The sequence below is a fragment of the Impatiens glandulifera genome, chromosome 1 (genome assembly GCF_907164915.1).
Source record: "Impatiens glandulifera chromosome 1, dImpGla2.1, whole genome shotgun sequence".
Lineage (NCBI taxonomy): Eukaryota > Viridiplantae > Streptophyta > Magnoliopsida > Ericales > Balsaminaceae > Impatiens > Impatiens glandulifera.
The window spans coordinates 50428338-50442190 of NC_061862.1; the positions used below are offsets into that span (position 1 = coordinate 50428338).

At 31.0% G+C, this 13853-nt stretch overlaps 1 protein-coding gene and 1 long non-coding RNA gene across 2 annotated transcripts; one reads left to right on the forward strand and one right to left on the reverse strand.

Annotated features, from left to right (window-relative positions):
- Positions 1–6762: 6762 nt before the first annotated feature.
- On the reverse strand, positions 6763–7354 carry LOC124918749. Its single transcript, XR_007097515.1, has 2 exons — positions 7022–7354; positions 6763–6934 (listed from the first exon to the last, which is right to left on the reverse strand). It is a non-coding gene; the product is annotated as an uncharacterized LOC124918749 (long non-coding RNA).
- A 4663-nt stretch (positions 7355–12017) lies between these two features.
- LOC124920733 (putative glycine-rich cell wall structural protein 1) lies at positions 12018–12633 on the forward strand. Its single transcript, XM_047461287.1, has one exon. It carries the CDS (start codon positions 12047–12049, stop codon positions 12515–12517), a length of 471 nt encoding a protein of 156 aa, XP_047317243.1. The 5' UTR covers positions 12018–12046; the 3' UTR covers positions 12518–12633.
- The last annotated feature ends 1220 nt before the right edge of the window (positions 12634–13853 follow it).

Genomic DNA, 13853 nt, shown 5'->3' on the forward strand with positions numbered 1-13853 from the left:
ATTTTTTCAAATTCAATATGTATTTTGTAGAACCATAAACTTTCATCGGTTGTTGAAATTATAAAGAGGATAGAGAATCTTTATTTCGTCCCGGATGATAAATTACTAATGATGTATCTGATGAAATTTACTTTAACTCTCAAAACAATATTTTTTATTGTAGTTTGAATGAACAATTTAGTAATAATGTTGATGTTGATTCTCATATTGTTTATAAAATATTAGGACATCCTTCAGATAGAGCGATTAAAATTGTTTTTCCAAAATATGTTGTTAACAATAAACATTGTTTTACATGTCCATTATCTAAATCACATAGTTTTTCTTTCACACATAGCACTACTAAAACAAATAATTTTTTTGAATTAATTCATGTCAATTTATGGGGGCCTTATAGAGAAAAATCAGTTTTAGATTGTTCATTTATGCTCACAATTGTTGATGACTATTCTAGGTATACTTTGATTTATTTAATGTTTGACAAACACCTGTCTTTGACAAAATGCAACAATTTTTTACACTTGTTAAAAATCAATATGAAACTACAGTTAAGATTATTAGAACTGATAATGGAGCATAATTTATAAATAATAGGTGTTCTAATTTTTTCAAATATCTTAGTATAATTCATCAAACAACATGTACATATACTCCACAATAAAATGGAGTTGTAGAAAAAAAAGCATAGATATTTAGTTCAAGTAGCTAGATCTATCATCCTTGATTCTAATATGTCTTCCAAATTTTGGCCATATTCATTGCTCACAACAACATATTTGATTAATCGTACACCAATGAAAAGACATGATTGGAAAATTCCAATTTATATGCTTAATAAATCTAATCCAGGTTATAATTTTCTTAGAATTTTTGGATGTTTATGCTATGTTACAAATGTTTTTCCTCAAAAATCAAAATTCACACATAGAGGAAAGAAGTTTGTCTTTATTGGATATCCCATGAATGAAAAGTGATATAATGTATATGAATTTGAAACTGGAATTATATATAGAGATGTGATCGTTCATGAGGAAATATTTCCATCCATGAAAGATAATAATTCATGAGGTTGTACTAAAAAGAAATTTATTAATGTTCAATATTTTTTCTATGATAAAATTGAAGATGTAAGCGTAAAAGAGCATCAAGAAAATGATATTATTGATTTTTCGCTAACATTCAAACTGAAAATATTTTTGCTTGAATGTTTTGATGACATTCAAGTTGAAGAATCTTTGTCATCCGATAAACCAGAGAGTTCATTAACAAGAAGTACTAAGGCTTCACATGCACCATCCTGGAAACTCCCTCCATCTAAAGTGCAGTAGACAATCCCTTCTACTGAGAAGGATATGTAAGCATAAAAAAACATCAAGAAAATTATATTATTGAACTTTTTGCTGACATTCAAACTGAAAATATTTTTGCTTGAATGTTTTGATGACATTTAAGTTGAAGACTCTTTGTCATACGATAAACCAGATAGTTCATTAACAAGAAGTTCTAAGGCTTCATATGCACCATCCTGGACGCTCCCTCCATCTAAAGTGCAGTAGACAATCCCTTCTATTGAGAAGGAGCTTTCTCTAGAATCATCTAAGGTTGCTCCCCCTACGTCTAAGAAGAAACAGACCCCTTCTGTTGAGGGGGACCTTCTAAGTCTGTTGAGCAACGATCATCACCTGTCTCTAAGAAGCAGACCCAGTTTGTTCAAACCATCTCCTCAGACGAGAAGACGTCTGAAGAGAAGAAGTCTGCCTCTTCAAAATCCAATCAACCATCACCTTCAAAATCCAATAAGCCCCACTCCGGTAAATCTCTCAGTTCTGAAGAGATTTTGGGATTTATCAAGGATCTTTGTGATGAAATTAATGGAGCAGACGATGGATCCCGAGCTATGATAAATGTGTCTCGAGCGTCATCTCCAGAGAAGGAACCAGAACGGTCCATTCAAGTAAGTATTCATCTTGAACCTATTCTCTCTATTCCTGTTGGTTCCCATATCGTCTCTTTGTCTCCAAATTCTTCTGAGGGGGCCTCTCTGAGAACGATGGACTTCCGCAAGCTCATTTTGGAAGCTCTTGTGCCAATGCAGCAAAGCATCCTTTCTATATCTAATATGTTGGAAACTTTGGAAGAGCGGTCCTCTATGAATGCTTCTACATCTGTAGAGGAAAACAAAGAAATTTTAAGAACTCTATGTGATGTCTCGATGATCAGAAACCAGATGACTAGGATGCAATCTTATCCTCTCAAGCAAAACGCTGATCTTCTCGACAAGTCAAAGTCTCATAATCTTGAGCTTCACAAAGAGACGAGGTCTTTTATAGAAATCTTCACTCTCCAAATGGTCGAAATATCCAAATCCCTCAAGTCTGCGAAAGCTGAGTGAATCGATGATGCTGGCGTGGTCGCTCAACACTTCCAGGATGAAGAAGATGCAGTCGCTGAAGCTGCTAAAACCACCGCCATTATTGCTAATGACCTTGATAATGTTAAAAAGGAGGAAGGTAGAAATCAAGGGGGAACAAGTGCTCGTGGCACTCGTTCCAGAAAGAAGACAATCAAGGGTGGTCGAGGTAGTTGTCAAGCAGATCGAGGAGGTGGTCGTAGAGGTGGCCACAATGGTGGTCAAGGTGGAAGTGGTCAAGGAGGAAGTCATCTGCAACGACTTGTGCTCGAAGATCATTATTTAAAGACAGGGAAACTTAAACTTTGTATATCTTATGTTTTTCATATTTATATAAATATATTGACTACCTTTTTAATTTTGTGTTCTTAACTCGACTTTAACTTAGTTTTATCATCATCAAAAGGGAAAAATTGTTAGATTAAGTTAAATAAAGAAAAAGGAAATTAATTAAAAGAGAAATAATTAAGTAAGGAAAAATGTCTTAATAAACTTAGGTCAATAAGTTTAAATCAATATGACATAGTTTTAATGATGTGGTCTGAACAAAACTAAGTTATGTAAATTGTCTTTGCGCAGGTACGTCTGAAGACGTCTCCCTTTTATCAGACGTGTTGTCTGAGCAAGCGTGATCAAACGTCTAACTTCATCAGACGTAAAGTATGAAGAAGTGCACGAGCAGATAACTAACTTCATCAGACGTGCATTCTGACGAAGTGCGCGAGTAGACGTCTAACTTCATTAAACATGTAGTATGAAGAAGTACGCGAGCAGACGTCTAACTTCATCAGACATGAAGTCTGAAGAAGTGCGCGCGCGAGCAGACGTCTAACTTCATTAGACATGAATTCTGAAGAAGTGCGCGAGCTACGTCTAACTTCTACAAACGTAAAGTTTGAAGAAGTACGCGAGCAGACTTCTAATTTCTACAGACGTGTAGTCTGAAGAAGTGCGCGAGTAAACGTCTAACTTCATCAGACGTGCAGTCTGAAGAGGTGTGAACAGATGTCTTGCTTTAGCAGCCGTCTGAAGAAGCGTTCGATTATCTACTCAGCTCATTAGCTTAGCAATCATCATTTTTCGTTATCAGACGTCTTCTAAGATAACTTAACACATTATAGTTGCTTATCTACCACGTACTCAAATATTCCGCCAACCCACGTTTTATATTGTCTCGTACACCACGTTCCAGTGAATATTCTCCAGTACAATCTGGTAGGTCACGATCCAACAATTATATTCCTATGTACCTTCCCGTACACTTGGTGTACATCCAACGGATAGCTGATACGTATCCAAGAGGAAGATTCGACCGTTGTCAATCTCCCTATAAATAGAAAGCATAGTACAACGACAAATTTCTTTTCTCTTAGTTAATCTCGGTCTCACCAAAACAATTGCACAAATTCTAAATTACCAAACTGTGTGTTTATTTTCTGTATGATTCACTAAGCTAAGCTAAGCAATTTTTTATTGTCCTTTCTGTGTGAAATTTCAGTATTGTAAGTTGAATAGATGATGTATGTTTAATAGAGTGTTAGCTAGAAGTTCAGAAGTAGGTAGTTGTTAAGTCCTGTGTGTCTGACCGAGTTTGTGTAGTGTTTTATACGAATCAAAGCCTTCTAGTGAAAACCTTCTAGAAATATAAGAAGGGGTGACGTAGGAGTTTTAACTCCGAACATCCATAAAACTCCTTGTGCTCTTTCATTTCTACAGCTTCCAATCTTTTATCTGTCTCTTTAAATTGAGCAAGCATTTCCGAACTTGAATCCCTTCAAGAGCTTGTGAAGATTTGTGAAGAATGGAAACATAATTTAATCTCTAATAGGATAAAAATTTAATTGAAAGTGTCTTAAGTTGTCAATTATATTCAGACCCCCTCTCTATAGTTGTCACCGATCCTAACACCTTTTGCTGACATTCAAACTGAAAATATTTTTGCTTGAATGTTTTGATGACATTCAAGTTGAAGAATCTTTGTCATCCGATAAACTAGAGAGTTCATTAACAAGAAGTTCTAGGGCTTCACATGTACCATCCTGGATGCAGGATTATACTAATCATGATAAAGTATTGAAAAAAATGTGAAAATTTTATTATCTACAACATTTCCTTTCATTACAATATGTAATGATTTAGCCTATACAGATTTTTTAGGAAATATTGATCAATCAAATGATCTAATTTCCTATAAGCAAGTTGCTTCAAATCCATATTGGATTGAAGCAATAAACTTAGAACTCGATGCTTTAATTAAAAATAATACTTGAACTTTTACAAAATTATTAAAAGGTAAAAAGAAGATAGATTGTAGATGAATTTATAAAATAAAATTTCATGATGATGGTAGTATAAACAAATGTAAAACTTGTTTAGTGGCAAAGGGATATAATCAAATTGATGGTGTTGATTTTTACCAAAGTTTTGCACGAGTGACAAAGAATGTCACTATTAAATTATTACTTGCTTTGACAAATGTAAATAAATGATATTTGCATCAGATTGATTTAAATAATACCTTTTTGCATGGGTGTACTGATGAAGATGTATACATATCTATTCCAGAAGGTTTAAAATGTGAATTTCAAAATCAAGTATGTAAGCTTAATAAAAGTTTATATGGACTGAAACAGTCCTCAAGACAATTGCATTCTGAAATTTCTAAAAGTCTTTCAAATATTGATTTTTTACAATCTGAAAATGATCATTGTCTATTTATTAAAAGAATAGGAGAACAAACTACTTGTTTACTATTATATGTTGTTGACATCTTGTTGACAGGTAATTCTTTACAAGACATTGAATATGTTAAAAGTATTGTTGATGCTAAATATTCTATTAAAGATTTTGGTAATGCTAAGTTTTTCTTAGAAATAGAAATCATACATAATGAGACAAGTATATATGTGAACCAAAGAAAGTATATTATGGATCTTATTTCTGATCTAGGTTTGATTATTTCTAAACCTGCAACAACTCCTATGATAAAAGTGGTGAAGCTTGTTAATGATCCTATTAATGATGAATTATGTGATTAAACCAATACAGAAGACTTGTTGGCAAGTTATTATATTTAAATTTCACCCGATCTGACATTGCTTATTGTGTTCAACAACTAAGTCAATTCTTAAATAAACCTTTTAAGTCTCATTTTGAGGAAGCTATATAAGTAGTCAAGTATTTGAAAGGAACTCCATCTTTAGGAGTATTTTATTCATCAGATAATTGTGTTAACTTATGTGCATATTTTGATAGGAGATCTTATTTAGATTCTATAAAATCATTAATAGGGTATTGTATATTTATTGGTAATTCACTTGTAGCTTGGAAAACAAAGAAACATCAAATTATTTCTCGTTCTTCAGTCGAAGCTGAATACCGTAGTTTAGCTGCAACAGTTTGCGAATTACAATGGTTAACATATCTTCTTAATGATCTTAAGATTCATGTTGATTTATCGGTTTCACTTCATATTGACAACAAATCAGCAATACACATTATAGAAAATTCAGTGTTTCATGAACAAACTAAATATATCGATATTGATTGTCATTTGGTTAGAAATAAATACAAGTCAAGTTTTATTTCACTAATACATGTGCCTTTTAGTATGTAGGTTGTAGATATTTTTACCAAGATATTTGAAACAAATCAATTTTTGAATCTTAGACAGAAAATTAAAATACAAGATTCTCATCTTGAGGGGGGAGTGAAGAAGAATTTGTCATTAATGTTAGTTAATTGGATATTAATGTTAGTTAATTTGAGTTAACTAATTGTATTGTTTGTTGATAGAAGTTACAACCATATCACTAGTAAAAAAACACTCTATAGCGATTGATAAACCAATCACTATTATCCTTCAAACCGATCGTTATAGGTCTATAGTGATTGGTCATATACCAATCTCTCAATCGGCAAAAGTCTTCAAGCTATTGCCATAATTGGCAAAGGCGATTGGTGGATGACCAATCTCTATAGACAGATGGCGATTGGTTAAATAACCAATCGCTACTACCAGGCGAAGGCTATGGCGATTGGTTAATGACCATTGGTGATTCTCATTAAGTTTTTACCAATCGCGATAGACCTTTTTTTTATTAAAAAAAATCTTTCATCAACTTCTTCTATACAAAACTAAATACATCCATAGTCATCTATTAAGACTTTACATCATAAAACAATATCATATGATATCTGATACATAAGAGTGTAAGAAAGCTTATGTAAGTATCACCGTCACCTAATGGTCCCAAACAATATCATAAATGCATGACCACTTGGTTTCCCAAGTGCACTTCCATAATGAATTGCTGGGAATAAAAAAAACAAATAAAAAAAGCATTATAAACGAAGAAGAACACACAAGATCATGTAAAAAAAGTCTATACAGACTCAAATCTAGCAGAAGCATCTTGTGAAAGTGGATTGGTGGGAATGACCAAATAGAAATCAAACATCTTATGTGGAATTTACCTCCTCTTCTTTCTTCTTCTCTGCCTCTTCAAATGCAGTCTTCTCAGCCTGCAGCAAACTGACACACAATATCTCAAACATTTTTAACACAAATTAATTGTAACAAACCGGGATCAGAACCGAAACCCATCATACCTCTTTATGTTTGCTCCATGTTTCTTCCACCATTTTCTTTGCATATTCAGGATCGTCGCAAAACCGCATCGGTGTCGGTATCGGTATACAAAACTGATGCCTTAATCATCACACAAGTATCACATTAGAGAGGAACATTACCTGAATAGCAAAGGAAAACGAAACGAGATCAACGATTGAACAATGCAGACGGTTTCGCCGGATTCTCCCTGCTTCTTTGCGATTTTCTTTGCCGATGTGAGTTCTTTCTTTCTTTGCACGCAGTATCCGAATTCCTCCACACGAAACGCGAGTTTAGTCTTCGAGGACGCCCGTGAATGAATCCGTCTGTTTCTTTTCGTTGTCTAGCCACATGACTATAGCATTTTCTTCTTCGTTGACTGTCCTTTGTAATCTTGCGGCAGTTGGTGTCAACAGAGTCCCAATTCTCCGTAGAAACTAAGTTTGGGTTGATTGTAGAGATTCTTCTTGCGAGAGGAAAGACATAGGGCTAGGATACGAGCAGAAGGGCCGATATGCTGGAGCTGATAGAGATGAAGTAGACGGAGCTCGGCTAGGGTTTTCTCCATTTCATGGATTGTACGAGGATGGCATCTTCATCTTTACAGATAAATAATATAAGGGTTTCTAAGAGGGAATTGAGAGATGAGTGAGAAAGGGGAGCGGGTTTCTAAGAGGAAATAATGGAAGTGTTAATTAAAAAGTTTCGCGATTGGTAACCTTACCAATCACCACTACTGATGCGCGTTAAAAGTTGGCGCCTTTTATTTTTGGTTTTATGGGGTATACCGCGATTGGTTTTTAGGCCAATCGCTATTATTTGAATAATAACGATTGGTTTCTAAACCAATCACTATTATTTGAATAATAACGATTGGTCTTTAGACCAATTGTTGGATTTGCTCGCGATTATCCTTTTTTTACTTGTGTATGTTGGTTAGTTAGTGTCAGTTATATAGTTTATGAAATATTTTATATTAAAATTATTTGAGATACCTCCTTAAAATATTTAGGAGTTTTTTGTACCTATATTGGATTTTGTGACTATAAATGCATAATAAAATCATAAATTCTTTACGGGTTTTTCTCTCAACATTTCTTGTTCTTTATTTTCTTATTCTCCATTCTCTTTTTTATAACTGCTAATAGCTTTGTTAATTCGATAATACTTCTTGAAGTCTAGATAAAAGAGTTATTTAAGACTGTCAAAATCGAGAGTTTACATAAAATCGAGAGTTTACATAAAATTGTTAGACCATTGTAAACTTGGATCGTAAACTCGTAAGAGTTTACTTATAAATAATATTTAACTATTAAATAATATTTAACTATTAAATAATAAAGAGTTCAAATTATTTTAAATTTAATAAATAAAAATTATTTAAAAATATTTAATAAATTATTCATAATCAACTTTTAATCAATAAATTAAATCACTAACAATTTAGTAAGTAGCATTAAAATTTTAATCAATTTATATATTGTTTTATAAGTTAAACTAACTTTTCAAAATATAAATCAACAATATTTTTAATAAATTAGATATATCAAATATATTTATAATTTATTTAATATTCAACTAATATATATAAAATAAATAAAGAATTTTATTTAAATAGTAAAATTTAAAGTGAAAAAAATAAGTATAAGTTATAAAATTATTATTATTTATATATTTTTAATTTAAAAAATATTTTTAATATTTATTAATAAAATAAACTTAATATCTATTATATTCAAATATATGTATATATAAAATAAAAATTATAATTTTATATTTAATCAAATATTAAATAAATATCTTTATTATATATATATATATATATATTATATTTTACTATAATAAAATAGATTATTCCATCCCACTTAGGGCTTTGTTTGATGTTTGGTTATCGAATAAAACTCAGTTTTTATTTCAAAACTCAAATATCATATTATTCAAATAAAACTAAAAAAAGCACCTCCTCAAACAAGTCCTTAGACCTAGTTCATAGCCGTCTCCATCATTTTATTCTTTTCTGCAATTTTTACTCTCACTAAAATTTCTATACCTTCTTCTTCACTATAGTTTTCTTATTAAAACCAATAGTGATTTATGTTCTTTTCTCTCATAATGAGAAAGAAGTTAAAAATCTTCAGATCTACATAGACTAATGGAGAAGAATATTTGAAAGTTCGAGGAGAAGGTAAGATGGATGTAATACCATTATAATAGATACTAAGAGAGTGTAGAAAAAAAAGTAATATCACAAACTTTAGTGATTTTACCGAGTTTGACGATTTCACCGAATTAACTCGCGATTTCGTTACGATTTTATTCCCACACAAGTTTATTCAACTCGTCACTTGATCTCCATAAGTTAACTCACATACTTGAACGAGTTCACAAGTTTACTCGAAATTTTAACAATGGACCCTAACCCATTGAATTAGGTAAATTTTAACAATGGACCCTAACCCATTGAATTAGGTCTCGTTTGTCTTCCTATTTTTGTTACTTCTTTTATTTTGATGTTTAAGAGTCCAATTAAATTCTAAAACCTATAAAATAATTAAATAAATATTTTTCAACAAAAATATTTTGATAAGGGACTACTTTTGATATTTTTTTTTATCTCTAAACTAACATTTTACTTTCTTTTCTTTAGGTACCTTTTTGAGCATCATTTCTAACTTACAAGTACTCTCATTTTTTTTTCTTCAAATTTTTTATTTTAGGATCTATGACAATAATGTAGACCTATATTTTAGGAACAAATTGATATCAACCTAGTCACACGTTTAAGTTTGAATCCATTTTTAGACGAATATATTATATCGTAAGAAATAAATAAGGTGTAAAATTATAATTTTTTTACATGGCAAAAAGTTTAAAGTAGAAACCGTCATTTGATGGTCATTTGATGGGCACGTGAGACACATCGTCGACTATTTTTCACGTGTAACCAAACACCGAACTAATAACATAAATTTAAAATGTGTTTGTAATGCAAAATATATTTTTTTCATAATTTTTCGAGAAACAAATTATGTGACGATTCTAAAAAAGTGAAAGCTATTCCAAAATGAACATTTTATAGACCTCCAATCGCACATACCATTTTAGCTCACCGTTTCATACGAGACTCGAGAGAATGTGAGTTATGGAACGACGATTATCGAGACGAGTCAAAATCCTCCCGAGGTACAAATTTTGGGCGTTACAAAAGGTAAATATTTGTTAACTCTCAAATAATTAATTTATAGATAGCTATCAACTCAGGATTGAAATACATTTCCTCTCATCCTCATTGAAAAGTAATCCACAAATTGCGGATTCAAAACTAGGAAATGGAAGACCAAAAACGTCCTTATTAACTCTTTTATTATAGATGCAACTATGTTTCTACCACTATATGTCTATTTAATTTATTGATACAGAATAATAAGAAAAAGCTAAACGTTTAAATTGAAGAAACTTACATTATATATGTTGGTTTGACCTTTTTGTTAGAAATAGTATGAATCATTTTTATTTTTATCAAAAGTTTTAAGATACTTAGTTGTTAGGTTAGTCATACAACATTTATCTAAACCCAAATTAATAATAATAAAATAAATTAGATTTTCTTATTAGCTTCTACAATTATTGATGTTCAACACATTCAATAAAGATAACATAATTAATCATAAGACAAAAGAAATTTATGCTCCATAGAACATGGATAAGCATTGTTCACATGTCAGGCCCTCACTGGCCTGGCCTGCACTCGCCTTCATTGCCATTTCTTCCTTATTTGGTAAATTTCAACTTGCATTAACTACCAATAACCAACCCTTCAAACTTATAAATAAAAACTCAACAGTCTCGATATATAAAATATTTATCTTTAATAGAGATCTAAGTGATGTTCAAAATTTAAAATAATTGGACAGTTAGATGGTACCAGACATTTAAAGATGTAGTGATTTTCGGTGTATCATAGTCCACCACAAGTGTAAATTAAATTATTTACGATTTCCTAATAAGACCCAAATCCAAGATTCAAAATCAAGTACAAACTCTTTTTTAAATAATATATATAGGGGGAAATGATAGAGAGCGGGAAAGAATTGACAAGAATATGTAGGGAAATGATGTGTCAACTCTCCATTGGATTAAAAATGTAATAAGAGAGAAAATTTTAAAATTTTAATCCAATGGAGAGTTGACACATCATTTCCCTACATATTTCTGTCAATTTTTTCCGCTCTCTATCATTTTTCATATATAGGGTTTTGGAAAATTAGTAATTGGAATTTTCTTAAAATTTTAAATTATTTTGTACACACCAAAAATAACATTTATGTTATTTGTCATTTACTTTTAGTTATAATATTAATTAGTTTTATAGTATTACACAACAATACCCAATATGGGTTTATTTTTAATTTTTATTATATTTTAAACAATACTAGCCTATGTTAATTTGGTGACAAACCTTAGACTAAAAAAATTACCATTTGAATAGAGGTCATAGTGAGGAAAGAAATGTTCAAATATATATTTGTATTTAAATTTTGATTACGAGTCAAGGTGAAATAGACAAAAATCCCTTATAATTAATGTAATTTTTTTTTTAAATAGTTCAAGATAAATACAAAGAACCCATAACCTTACATATATGAGTGTATGTGCTCTATCAACTCGTTGAGTTATAAGTTGAACAAAAATGATCTTTAATTCTTATTAATTAAATGATTTATTAAAAGTTGGATAAGATTCATATTTGTATCTTAAAAAAATTATCCAACCCAGATCATACAAATTATTGTTAGTATTATAAAATTGGGGGTGGAAATGAAGTAGGAGAAAAAGCAGTCCATTGACCAATTGATTTAAGCCAGAAAGATCACATTTTTTCCTTCCATTTTAATGACACCTAACTTCTTCTATCCAATATCTTTAATTTCTCTTAAAATAAATTCCCTTTTTCACCGTCTTTTACCCACTCCCACTACATAAATACCACGTCCCCAAAAACATTTTCCTTCACACACAACACAATGAAACCCTTTACTATTTTTCTCATCATCTTTTTCCTAATCACCATCTCACTAATTTCTTCTTCTGCAACCAGATCACAACCAAAGGATCATCATGATACCACCAGCAAAGGCGGCGGCGGCGGTGGTGGCGGTGGAGGTGGAGGTGGTGGAGGGTTCTTTGGACCCGGAAATGGTTTCAATATACCCGGGTTCGGTAACGGGTGGGGAAGTGGCGGGGCGGGTGGTGGTGGTGGTGGTGGGTATGGAGCTGGGTATGGTGGGCCAAGTGGAGGAGGAGGGTACTCGAAAGGTGGGATTGTGAGGACGACCCTTGAATGCAAGGAGAAGGGACCTTGTTTTAAGAAGAAGCTGACGTGTCCGGCCAAGTGTTTCTATTCTTATAGCCATTCCGGCAAGAATGGCGGCGGCGGTGGCGGCGGAGGCGGTTGCACGATTGACTGCACCAAAACTTGTACTGCTTATTGCTAGCTAATTAAATCAATGTGGACTAGCTACTACTTATCATAATTAAGCAATATGTTGCTTATTACCACTATGTTTTTTATAATTAAGTCATGTAGAATGGTTTTAAGTAATATCTGATCTTTGATAGAGATCAGATTATAATAATAATAATATGTATTTTCCATGGATGGATAATCGATGCTTTTTTATGATTTTTATTTTTATAAATAATATATATTTAAATGTAATTATTATTATTAAAAAATTAATTTGGTTAGAAAGTTTGCTGAAATTAAGACATTAATCATAGTTTTAGTGAAAATCAAACTAATACATTACTTTTGACTTTTGAACTTTTATTTTATGTCTATAAATGTATTGTTTTCATAATCTATGTAGCATAAGTATATATTTAAAAATACATTAACTTAAATGTGAAACATCTTAACTTATGAATCAAATATTTAAGATTGGATTTTGATTTATTAAGTCATGCATGCTGAGTCACCTTAATAACTAATTGGGTCACAAATCTTTTAATTTTTTGTTTATATAATTTAAGAATTTAGTATCATTATGCACTGGTAAAAAAAAAACTTTTATACAGATAGGTGAACCAAGGTATAGGAAAATATCGATTAGATGATTAGATGTAATATGATCGTCACTGATCGCTAGAACCTCTCTCGGTAATATAAACTAAAGGAACACTGATTTGTTAATAACCTGTCGGTATAGAAACATCGAGAAACACCAATTAGTTCTGAACCAATCGGTATAAGGCACACTGAGAAACACAAATTGGTTATTCACCAATCGGTATAGAGAATGAGAAACACGAACTAATCGATAAAGGGACGCTGGGAAATACCAATTGGTTAATAACCAATCGGTATAGGCACACTCACTGATTTGTTAACCAATCAACCAATCGGTATATGCAATGTAATTATAAATAATTTTAAAAAAATTACAAAGCCTAAAATAAAAATATAAATAAATTATAAATAAAACCCTTAAATAAAATTGAACCAAAATTAAACCATATTAAAAATTATAAATTAAACCAAATTCAAAAGAATAATCAATATTACACAAAAAAAAAAAAAAAAAAAAAAAAAATTAATTAATTCTAATTATACATAATATTTGAACCTAAATTCTTTAATCTTTTAAATAAAATTATATACAACTAGCATATTATTTATATATAAATATTTTAAATAAAAATAATATTATTCAAATTTTTTAATTAATTTTAATATGTAAAAATTTGGATGTTTCCTTATCTTTTTAAATTCGTCTAATATATAAATTTTAAAAAACATTTAAATGATTATTCAAAAACATGTAAATAGTT

Excerpts from the sequence above, each read along its gene's own strand:
- LOC124920733 (XM_047461287.1), top strand. The coding sequence starts at position 12,047 with ATGAAACCCTTTACTATTTTTCTCATCATCTTTTTCCTAATCACCATC.